At 34.6% G+C, this 12,883-nt stretch overlaps 1 protein-coding gene across 1 annotated transcript; it reads right to left on the bottom strand.

The window, feature by feature from the left end:
• Nucleotides 1-11,976: 11,976 nt before the first annotated feature.
• On the bottom strand, nt 11,977-12,324 carry LOC145271253 (protein GVQW3-like). Its single transcript, XM_080126813.1, has one exon. The coding sequence runs from the start codon at nt 12,322-12,324 to the stop codon at nt 11,977-11,979; it is 348 nt and encodes a 115-aa protein (XP_079982939.1).
• Nucleotides 12,325-12,883: the final 559 nt, after the last annotated feature.

Below are 12,883 nucleotides of genomic sequence, written 5' to 3'. Positions count from 1 at the left end.
GTATTTAATCCAGCTATAAGAATTAAGAAAGAAATAGTACAGAGCATTGTAAGACCCTTCTAGGAGTTGTTGCAGAAATGTTGAACATTTTGAGTGAAATAGACATAGAGATGACCACAGATTTAACAAATATATCAAGGCCCGGAAGCCACTCAGGGATAAGGGTTATTGCATGTACAGTACATTAGTGTGGAGATAAAGTGTCTACTTAAGGGGGCGGTTCATCAGGAATTTGTTTACGTTGGACTTGAAGACATCCAGGTTGAAGTCAGGAGGGAAGCAGGCAGACGGAACAGAGTTCCACGGGCGTGCAGTTCTAAGAAAGAAGCTTTGTTTATGGAATATACATTTTTATTTAGGCACAGATAAAGAGTGGAGGAAATTTTTCACAGTGGATTCAGCTAGACGGGTGTTTTTCGTAAAAGATTAGCGAGAGGGGACCAGAGATTGAAGTTCAGACGAGCACCTACCATGGAAATAACGATAAAACAAAGATAGGCTCACAATGTTTTTTTTTAAAAAGATTTCATTTAAAAATGCAAATAAAACAATAAAAAATGTATGTTATAAAGATTCAATTAAAAATTTAAGTAAAACAATGGAAATATATTTTAGAAAGATTTGATTAAAAATCTGAATAAAACAATGGAAATTTAAAAAAAAAAAAAAAAAGATTTCATTTAAAAATGCAAATAAAACAATAAAAATGTATGTTATAAAGATTCAATTAAAAATTTAAATAAAACAATGGGAATATATTTTAGAAAGATTCAATTAAAAATTTAAATAAAACAATGGAAATTTAAAAAAAAAAAAAAAAGATTTCATTTAAAAATGCAAATAAAACAATAAAAATGTATGTTATAAAGATTCAATTAAAAATTTAAATAAAACAATGGAAATTTAAAAAAAAAAAAAAAGATTTCATTTAAAAATGCAAATAAAACAATAAAAATGTATGTTATAAAGATTCAATTAAAAATTTAAATAAAACAATGGGAATATATTTTAGAAAGATTTGATTAAAAAATGCAAATAAAAAACAATCTAAATGTATTTTAGAAAGATCTAGTTTAAAAATTTCTCTACCGTCTGCATATTGTACTAGAAAATGCTAGGGTTTAAAAAAAAAAAAAATTTTTTATTACATTTTCACCCCAAACAAGGCAAATTGCCACTTTGATGTAGGGGACTACTATCAGGACATAAGCTACAGGGTACAATGTGGAGAGTTGGGCAGCAAGATGTCGGTTCATGTTACATTTGAACTTCTGCATGTCAGTACAGTTGGGGAAGCAGGAACTCGGAAGGGAATTCCAAAGTCCAGCGGTTCTGGGGAAGAAACTACTGGAGTAGAAAGCTCTCTTACATCTAGGGATCTCAATTTTGAATGGGTAGGATTTTGCTCCTTGTCAGGTTTGTTGGGAGTATTTACGTCGAGGGAGTACAAGTGCTTGCAGTTCGTCGGAGCATTCACCGTTAAAATACTTGTAGAACAGGTAGAGGGATGCTACATTTCGTCGATGGGACAGGCTGAAGCTTGAATGACAGTTCAGAACCTATTAGGTTGGTGACTCTCTTTTGAACCTTGTCAAGGAGTGAGAGACAAGTAGCAGATGCACCAGCCCAAATATGACAACAATACTCCATACATGGGCGAATGCTGGCCTTATAGAGGTACAGGATACTTTCGGGCGTTAGTAGCTTTCTAGCACGGTAGAGAGAACCTACCTTTTTCGCAGCGATCCTGGCAATGCTCTCAATGTGATTTTTCCAAGTCGTGTTTCCTGTGAACGTTAGGCCGAGGAGTTGACTTTTATGAGCTTTACCTCGTCTACCAAGCGATCGTTCTTGGAGTAATATGCACGTCATATCAGAAACACAGTACCGGATTGAGAGAGCCAAGATTGAATCAAAGTTCCCGCTGAACTCTGTCGCTGAAAAGGTAGAAACCTTTAGTGTGGGGTGGCATTCGTGGCAGTACACAATAGGGATTGACTGGCGTATAATACGACAGGAAAAATTATCAATCGAACATCCGTTATTTGATGCAGCCAATTGAATGATCTTCTAAATAATGCCATTATATCTTTCACATTGGCCATTACCCTTAGGATTGCAGGGAGTTGTCCGGCTTATAGCTACTCTTCGCTCCTGTAGAAATTGTCGAAGCTGCTCAGACATGAAAAACCCTTTCAGTTAGAATGTATATAGGCAGGAACTCCAAAGACAGCGAATAGTGAACAGAGACATTGTATAATTGCAGTAGCCAATATGTTTGGACAAGGGAAGGCAAAAGGGAACTGTGAATATTTGTCGACAACAGTTATATATTGGTTCCTTGTTTAGCTTGATAGCGGTCCTTTAAAATCAAGATTGAGTCTTTCAAATGCTTTTTTTATTTTACACAGGCATCACCACATTATCAAGGCCAAGAGACCACTCAAGGATAAGGGTTAAAGAGTGTACAGTAGAAATTGGACAATATAGTAATCAATAGTAATGAAAATTCGGTAAATTTGATAACTTATATGGAACAGCTCATCAAGAACTTGTTTACGTTAGACTTGAACACAACCATATTGTTGTCAGCAGGAAAACGGAAGACAATTCCACAGGCGTGCAGTTCTAAGAAAGAAGCTTTGTTCATGGAATCTACATTTAGGTTTAGGTACAGATAAAGAGTGGGGGAAATTATTGATAGGGTTTTCAGCTAGACGAGTGTTTCTTGTGAAAGTTTGGCGAGGGGGGACCATAGACTGAAGCTCAGTCGAACACTTTCCATGAAAATAACGATACATCAGAGACAAACTCGCAACATAAAACGCCAGTTTTGGGTTTATAAAACGAAACCTTCATTTCAGCACATATTCAGCAGGAATTTGTAATTTTTTATTATTATGGCCATATACTGTGACGTCAATGTACGCAAATGTGCCTTCCAGTTTCTCATCCGTTATGATTTGCTTGACTATCCTTTAGAAGCTGGCTACCCCATTTGTAATGCTAAAAGGAATTGATATAGTCGATCATTTACTTCGAAAGCTGTGTATAGTTTGTCTCTAGGTTTACTGGCGATCTGATGATACACACTTTTCAAGTCCAGCTCGTCTGAACTCCAATCTCTGGTCCCCCCTCGCCAATCTTTTACAAAAAACACCCGTCTAGCTGAATCCACTGTCAAAAACTTTCCCAACTCTTTATCTGTACCTAAATCAAAATGTAGATTCCATGAACAAAGCTTCTTTCTTAGAACTGCATGCCTGTGGAACTCTGTTCCGTCTGCCTGCTTCCCTACTGACTACGACTTGGATGTCTTCAAGTCCAACGTAAACAAATTCCTGATGAACCGCCCCCTTAAGTTGACACTTTAAATATCCACACTAACGTAGTGTACTTACAATAACCCTTATCCCTGAGTGGCTTCCGGGCCTTGATAAGTGGTGACCACCTTGTAAAAAAAAAAAAAAAAAAAAAAAATATCCTGGGTAGTGGGAAGGCGTCCAAAAGAGTAAATCTATTTATGGTTTGGGAGTTTTTTTTGTTTTTTTTTTTAACAAGGTGGTCACCACTTATCAAGGCCCGGAAGCCACTCAGGGATAAGACTTATTGTGAGTACAGTACGTTAGTGTGGAGATTTAGAGTGTCTACTTAAGGGGGCGGTTCATCAGGAATTTGTTTACGTTGGACTTGAAGACATCCAAGTTGTAGTCAGGAGAGAAGCAGGCAGACGGAACAGAGTTCCACAGGCGTGCAGTTCTAAGAAAGAAGCTTTGTTCATGGAATCTACGTTTTGATTTCGGCATAGATATAGAGTGGGGAAAGTTTTTGATAGTGGATTCAGCTAGACGGGTGTTTTTTGTAAAAGATTGGCGAGGGGGGACCAGAGATTGAAGTTCAGACGAGCACCTGCCATGGAAATAACGATAAAACAAAGATCGGCTTGCAACGTCTCTTCTTTGGGAGAGAGGTTGCAGGGAAGAGAAAAGGGCATCCCCCACTAAGCCACAAAGTCTATTTTGTACTCTGTCAAGGTAGGATAGGCTGTTTTTAGCAGCTCCTGCCTAGATATGGCAGCAGTATTCCATCCTTGGTCGTACTTGGCTAATCTAGAACCATTCTCCTTTTATGGTTTTTTATAGTGGTTATAACTACCTGAGCCTTCCAGGGTCAATTATATCTTCCTCGATTAGTCTTTTCATTTCAGAGTCAATGAATTTTTTATCATTATAAGAAAAACGTCTGCTTCTCACTGCTATGGGTTTGCAGTTTTCAGTTAAGTTTTCGAAAAGTGACGGGTACTGGATTTTTTTGCTGTCGCCAATCCACAAATTTGACATTGAACCGTCAAACGGAATTTCAATCTGTGAATGTTGGTGCAAAAAATTGTGTCCCGGTATTATTTTGCAACAAAGGTTTTTCATTTCGGATAATTCCGTGGTTTTATAGGACAAGTCATTAAATAGTAAGTTCACCAAACAATAACCACTTACTTGTGCAAACAATGACGTGTTTGCCTTTGTTACTCGGCTTTGTTGGGTTTTACCAAACTTTTTTTTTTTTATTCAATTTTCACCCCAAACAAGGCACAGTGCCACTTTGAAGCAGGGGGCTACTATCAGGAACTTAATTAGCAGGGTCATTATGAAGGGAGATGAGTAGAAAGATGTTTGTTCACATTACACTTGAACTTCTGCATATCAGTACAGTTGGGAAAGCAGAATCTTGGAAGGGAGTTCCAAAAACCTGCAGTTCTGGGGAAGAAACTATTGAAGTAAAAGGCTTTCTTGCACCTAGGGATCTCTACTGTAAAAGGATGAGACTTAGTAGCTTGTCGAGTTTGTCGGAGGCAATTACGTCGGGGAGGTACAAGTGTTTGCAGTGATATTTGACTTAGAAAACCATATATTGACGTTCAATCACCTGCGTTTTTAAACATTTATTTCAATTGTTCCCAAGTCCCTGCCTTCATGACGTCAAGCTATGTCATCAGGCCCTGATATTTTATTTTTTTGCTCTCAAGGTCATCATCATTAGGGATTACGACATCAATAATTTTTTTTTTTATTACATTTTCACCCCAAACAAGGCACATTGCCACTTTGGTGTAGGGGGCTACTATCAGGGGCAGCAACTACTGGAGCACTATGTTGGGATTTGGGCAGCAAGATGTCGGTTCACATTACACTTGAACTTCTGCATGTCAGTACAGTTGGGGAAGCAGGGACCTGGAATGGAATTCCAGAGTCTAGCGGTTCTGGGGAAGAAACTACTGGAGTAGAAAGATCTTTTACATCCACGGATCTCTACTGTGTGGGGATGGGATTTAACTGCCTGTCGGGTTTGTCGAGGGTGTCTACGTCGTGGTGGCACAAGTGTCTGCAGTTCGTCAGAGCATTCACCATTAAAGTATTTGTAAAACAGGCAGAGGGATGCAACATCTCGTCGATGGGACAGAGGCTGAAGCCTAGATGACAGTTAAGGACCTATCAGGTTGGCGACTCTCTTTTGAACCCTGTCCAGGAACGAGAGATAAGCAGCAGATGCACCAGCCCAGATGTGACAACAGTACTCCATACATGGGCGAATGATGGCCTTATAGAGGTACAGGATACTGTCAGGCGTAAGTAGTTTTCTAGCACGGTAGAGGGAGCCAACCTTCCTTGCAGCAGCCTTGGCAATGCTCTCAATGCATCTATTCCAGTTCATATTCCCTGTAAACGTTAGGCCAAGGAGTTTAAAAGAAGTACTTCCAGGCAATGTGTTCTTGGCCATTGCTATTGGTGGTAGAGAAGGTTTCTTGTAGTTATTGAAGGAAACAAGCTTAGTCTTAGCAGCATTGAATTATTTCTTTGATAAAATTTTATGAGCTCCCAGCAAAGCATTCGTAGATCTCCCGTTAATTTTTACTTTTCCAGTAATTTTTTAAACGTATTTATAAAAAAGGATTAGGGGTGGGAAAGGATGTCATAGAGGTCACAACAAAGAATTCATGAAATGAACAACGTTGGAAGTTTGTAGATTCTGACTCCATATAATTAAAGACAGACACATATTGAAGGTTAAGTAACAAAATAAACTTATTAATTAACGTATTACACAAAACAAAAATAAACTATTACAATGTATCGATGTTAATTAATCCACACCAAAAAATAAATAAACTTGTTTTAAACGATGGTAAGGGAGAAGTATTCCCGCGTATAATTATTGCCATCAGGGAGCAATATGTGATGTGATTTTTCAATTTCATTAATTAACAAGTTTATTTCATTTCTGTTGTGGATTAATTAACATCGTTACATTGTAACAGGTTGTTTACTTTTGTTTTGTGTAATATATAGCCTCGGTATTTATAAAAAAAAGGATTAGCGGTGGGAAAGGATGCCATAGAGGTTACAACCAAGAATACATGAAATGAATGAATAACGTTGGAAGTATGTAGATTCTGACTCCATATAATTAAAGACAGACGAATATTGAAGGTTGAGAACCGGTTTTATTTACTACCAAAACCTTTATTAGAAGAAGCAAAGTGTTCGTAGGATGGAATGGGATTTAACGAAGAATGGATTGTCCGATATGGAGATATTTGACAGTTTGTATTACGGTGAAATGTTCGTAGAATGTTTGCAGATTTCGTATATATTATTATAGAGTTAATGTTCTATCGATTTTTTATAGTTCAAAATAGACTTCGTAGCCTCGTAGGAGATGTCCTTTTCTCTTCCTTGTAACCTCTATCTCACAGAAGAGATGTTGCGAGTTTGTCTCTGATGTATCGTTATTTTCATGGAAAGTGTTCGACTGAGCTTCAATCTATGGTCCCCCCTCGCCAAACTTTCACAAGAAACACTCGTCTAGCTGTTAACACTATCAATAATTCCCCCCCACTCTTTATCTGTGCCTAAACCTAAACGTAGATTCCATGAACAAAGCTTCTTTCTTAGAACTGCACGCCTGTGGAATTGTCTTCCGTTTTCCTGCTTTCCGGCTGACTACAATATGGTTGTGTTCAAGTCTAAAGTAAATAAGTTCTTGATGAGCCGTTCCATATAAGTAATCAAATTTACCAAATTTTCATTACTAATGATTACTATATTGTCCAATTTCTACTGTACACTCTTTAACCCTTATCCTTGAGTGGCCTCTTGGCCTTGATAATGTGGTGATGCCTATGTAAAATATATATATATATATATATATATATATATATATATATATATATATTATAAAGTTGGGATTTCAAAAATTAAAAAATATATATCCATATGACTTGGGTGCATTAGCTTGAATCAAAACCGAAATAAAAACTTATGAAAAAAATATATATAACTTGAGTTCCTTCAGTCATAATCGAAACCGAAACCAAAACTTAAGAAACATTCTTGGTAAAATTATTTATGACAAGAAATAGAAGAACATAACAATTAAACGACTCTGGTGTAAGCGTGACACACAAAGAAACACACACGCTATCGTATTAATATATAGACATACTTATTTTGTGCTTCCTTTTTAAAATTAAATATGTTTTTAACTCTTTTTTCAAAGTGTCCCCCCCCCGCCCTCGACACAAATGAATTATTGTACCATTTTTATTGTTATCTTTTTTTTTGTTGTTGTTTTTACACGTCAATAAAAAATGTTTTTAAAATTGGGAGTTAAGTAGGATGTCCCCCAGTATGAAAGGGTGAATGCGGTATTATGGTGAAAGATACTAGCTGGGAGAAACTTTTGATTTTGTTTAGTTTTGAGGTGACAAGGATGACCAACGAAACCCACAATCCCCCCTTTTGAGTTGGCCATGTGCCTAAGTTTTTTGTTCATTGTTGATTTTCAATGTATTTTTAACATGAATAAAGGATTTAATATCTCAAAGTGTAGTATCTGTTCCGGCAGATACTGCAAGCAAAGACCATGTGTAGGGGCAACACCACATATAAGACCTTGGCCAATGTAGGGGCAACCCTTCATAGCAATTGTCACTATCCAGCTCCCCTACTCCCTGGGGAGTTGGTCCCCATTTCCCCTTCACTCCTCACATTAAAAATCGGCCTTGTGCCTAATTTGCTCGGTCGGGGAGCAAATAAATACCCTGGAAGCAAAGACCATGTGTAGGGGTAACACCACATATAATACCTTGGCCAATGTAGGGGCAACCCTTCATACCAATTGTCACTATCCAGCTCCCCTACTCTTTTATAAAGACAATACTACACAATTATTAATATCTCACTTTTAATCACTTTTATCGACTTTTTTTTTACTGTTTATGTGTCACTTTTATCGACTTTTTCTTTTCTTTTTTTAATAGCATTTTCTTTTTAAATGACGACGTTTTTACTGTTTATGAATATTAAAAGAAAAATAATTACTAAACATTTATTAATAAAAAAAAATGGGTGCTAGTGCACTTATGATCCGCGCTATATTTTAAATCGTATTTCTAAGCTTAATTAAAGTGATTAAAAGTGAGATATTATTAATAAATGTGTAGTAATGTCTTTTATTTCAATATTCATAAACAGTAAAACAAAGTCGATAAAAATTCATGATCGTTTAGTTACTATGGCAACTAAGGGAGAAGTCAGTGTTTTTTTAGGGTGTTCGGCAGGGAACTCTAATCGCGACCAGTACAAAAAACTTTAACTACAACAGAACAATGACCAATAAAATTTGGTTTTGTAGGTTTTCGAGGTCGCTGACAACGAATCTGATATTCAAACCCGTCGCAAATTTATCATTTGCATGGTATTAACCTCTGAACCCTCGCACTATTTTGTGCCAACTAACTCAACTCCACCACCATCGTTTATGCTATTCTTACACGATGCGTTCGCACATGGACGCGCGTAATAAAGTGACTTGTCACATGCGCGGAAGAATTTTTTAGCAGACATTTGAAATAACAAGAAAGTTTTCAAAAACAAAAAAAAAAAAAAAAATTATTGGTCAGTGGTCTAGTTCACTTAATTTCATCAAGAAGTTTTCTTTTTTTTTTTTTTTGTATTTTGGTATTTTGGTACTTGTACAGTTTAACGAAGACATTAAAAAAATGAAAATATCGAAAAAAAAAAAGGTTATATTGTACGTATCCGTTTTGGACTGAAGATCTCTGAAAAAAAATTTCATTTAATTTGATCGAATATTTTTTTTTTTTTTTTTTTTTTTTTACAGCGGAAAAACACGTTCTTATGAGATCGCGTTGAAGTCAGCCATTTTGAAATTTGCTGAAGCTGGACAACATGCCACGGGGAGATAACTCAGTGTAAAGCGCCGACACTCCCTTCCCATCTTTAATTCTAGCTTTTCTTCCTAAAAATCGAAACTTTTGCTCGGTATCATAACTAATTGTTTTTTCGCTGTAAAAAAAAAAAAAAAAAAAAAAAAAAAAAATTACTTGATGAAATGAAGTGAAATTTTTTTCGGAGAACTTCATTTCATAACGGATACGTGAAATATAACCTTTTTTCGATATTTTCATTTTTAATCTTTTGACTAAACTGGACAAGTACCCTTTTTTTTTACAGCGAAAAAAAAAACAATTTGTTAGAGCAAAATGTGCAATTTTTTAGTAAGAAAAGCTAATATTAAAGATGGGGAGGGAGTGTCGGCGCTTTAAACTGAGTTATCTCCCCGTGGCGTGTTAAAAAAAATTAAAATCTGTCTACCTCCAACACGCTCTGATAAAAACATGTTTCCGCTCTAAAATAAAAACAAAAAAAAACTACTCGATCTAATAAAATGAAATTTTTTTTTTTAGATCTTCAGTCGAAAACGGATGCGTACAATATAACCGTTTTTTCGATATTTTCATTTTTTTAAATGTCTTGATTAAACTGTACAAATACCAAAATAAAAACACTTTAAGCGTTTTTGCAAGCGAAAAATTGCCGCCATATTGTTTAAATAGAAACGGAAAATTACCTCCCTTTTGAACTCTCCTGTATTTTATGATCGTTTTCATCAAATTCTTTTTATTATTATTTTCGTTAATAAACATGTTTCTACGTTATCGATTTTCGTAATTTTTGGATATAATCATCTTAAAAATACGAAGAATACGTAGATACCATTGTTTTCATGTGGAATTCAGTTTTACCATTCGCGAAATTTCGTCCCAATAGTGTAGAAGCACCGATTTCTTTTGGTTTACAATTTGGAGAGTGCATACATTTTCAGGATCAACTTGAAAATCTCAACAAATGAAATAAAAGCGTGATTTTAAGAAAGATTTTTAATATCGATTTTGAAAAAAAAAATGTTTTAAAGAAAAACAACAGTACTTGTCAGGTCGCAAATAGTAATATATCCAAAAATTACGAACATCCATCGAGTAGAAAATTATTTTTAGTTAAAAGTAATGTTTACAGAAAATTGGAAGAAATGACATTTTCCCTTAATGTGAACACCTTGAAGTTTGCGAATACAAGGGACAGGCTTATCTCCCTTTTCATCACTGTAATTGCTGACGTTTTGTTTTAGACGATAGCGAGAGATATTTCGGTACTTGTACAGTTTAGTCAAGACATTAAAAAAATGAAAATGTCGAAAAAAAGGTTATATTGTATATGTCCGTTATGGAATGAAGTTCTCAACAAACAAAAAAAATTTACTTAATTTCATCAAGTATTTTTTTTTTTTTTTTTTTTTTTTTTTTTTTTTTTACAGCGAAAAAAAACAATTTGTTATGATACCGAGCAAAAAGTTCGAAACCGAAATAAAAACTTGTGAAAAAATATATATATAACTTGAGTTCCTTCAGCCATAATCTTGGAAAGCTTGTATTAAAGATGGGGAGGGAGTGTTGGCGCTTTAACTGCAGTTATCTCCCTGTAGCGTGTTCTAAAATCCAAACAAAAACTGTTAAAAATCCAAGATGCCTTCCTTCAACGTGTTTTTCCGCTATAAAAAAAAAAAAAAAAACTCGATCAAATTTTTTCCGAAGATCTTCAGTCCCAAACGGATACGTACAATATAAACTTTTTTTTTTTTTTCAATATTTTCATTTTTTAATGTCTTGATTAAACTGTACAAGTACCGTTTTTTTATTTTTTTACTAAAAATAATAGCAGTTGTTCTACTCCATGGATTTTCATCATTTTTGGATATATTACTATTTTCGATGTGACAAGTAATAGGTGTGTCAGAAATTTCGTGAAAAATAGAGAATAATTCCGCCCCGTTTTTCCAAGCTTATAACTCCTCGAAAAATGTAATTCAAGCCCTATTTTTTTTTTTTTTTTTTTTTTTTCAATTAAAGGAGCAAGGTTTCATTAAAAACAAAAACAAAAGAAAAAACAAACAACGTGGTTAAAAAAAAAAGGTTTTAAACTTCGAACTTTACAGGTAAATTTCTAAAAAAACACTACTTTTTTTTTGTTTTAAATTTGAATATATTATTTATTGAACTTTTCTCTTCAATTTGTGATATATAAAACTTTGGTGAGTAAATTAATTATTTACTTTTTAATAGACACTTGAAAGTGGGGGGGGGCGTGAATTTAAAAAAAAAAAAACGTTTGTCTAAAATATTATATTCGGTTTATTGGAAAGAGCATAAAATTTCACATTGACCCTGAAAATATCGTAAAAATAGAATCAATAGAAAAATTTTGATAGATTTTTAAAGTTTAAAAATTGAAAAATATTGAGTTCGTAAAATTCATTACTGTTTTTTAAAAAAAAATAATATTTCTATTACTTTTAAAACAACTTTAATAGTTTATTTTGGAAGTATAATCCATAAAGAAAATAAACAACCCACTTTTAAAAGAGAAATTACGAGATTTTTATATTTTATTCGCAGTTTCGTGTTAGGGGTGTCAAAAATTCCTACAAAAATTCTAATACACCTACAGGGTGGTCAAAAAGTCAGGTAACATTTTTAAGAAAAACGATATTAATACACGTATATTTAAGTACCATACATTGAAATATAAAATGAAACAAACATGAAATATGTTTATTTTGTTAACTTAAATCTTTCTTCAAAATGTTTAGAATTGTTCCCCTTTTTATTCCTGATTGGCGTGCCATATTTCGTGATGATGTTTTGGGGGTTTCATCCACAATTGCCTGGACAGTAGCAATATTCTCATCAGACCGACCGGTTCTTGGTCTTCCTGACCGAGGTAAGTCAACAACAGAACCGGTTTCATCAAATTTCCTATTTAATTTAATTACATGCTTTCGTGTTACAGTAAAGCCAGGAAACAATGTAGAGAACTGGCGAGCAGTTTCAGCAGCATTTTTATTGTACTGAGTATACAATCTTACAATAGTAACCTTTTGCGGCGTTGTTAACTTTTGGGTGGCCATTATACCTGAAAGAAAGAAGAATATAAATGACACAACACATAGATTTAAAATTAAAGTTTATATATTACACTCAAATATTTAAACAAATAATATTAAACGAATAGAGATTATAATGGATCATATTGTTTTTTCTACATTTAACATGTTACCTGACTTTTTGACCACCCTGTAGACAAGCAAGTACTGTTGTTTTGGCTTAAAACCACGTTTAAAAAAATCGATCTGTCGATCTGTTACACATTTATTGAATTAAAATAAATATAAGAAAAACATAAAATAGGGATTAACTTTTTTTTTTAATTTTTTTTTTTTTTTTTTTACAAAGCCAAAATTCTGAAATTTTCGAATACATGTGTACCGTGTACCGACTCGTCACAGACATTAGAGTGGCTGGACGGACAAGGAGTGTTCCAGTTGAGCACGTGGTACAGAGGGGGAAGAAGTGGCTGGTTACTTTTAATGCATCTAAAACCAAACTCCTATCTTTACATCATCAACGTTGTGATTCCCATCTGGCATCAATTGAAATGGATGACTCTCGTCTTGGGGAGGCTCCATG

This window comes from Euprymna scolopes, chromosome 46 (assembly GCF_053919585.1).
Source record: "Euprymna scolopes isolate OS-2025 chromosome 46, ASM5391958v1, whole genome shotgun sequence".
Taxonomy (NCBI): domain Eukaryota; kingdom Metazoa; phylum Mollusca; class Cephalopoda; order Sepiida; family Sepiolidae; genus Euprymna; species Euprymna scolopes.
This window is presented reverse-complemented; position numbering and strand designations above follow the sequence as displayed.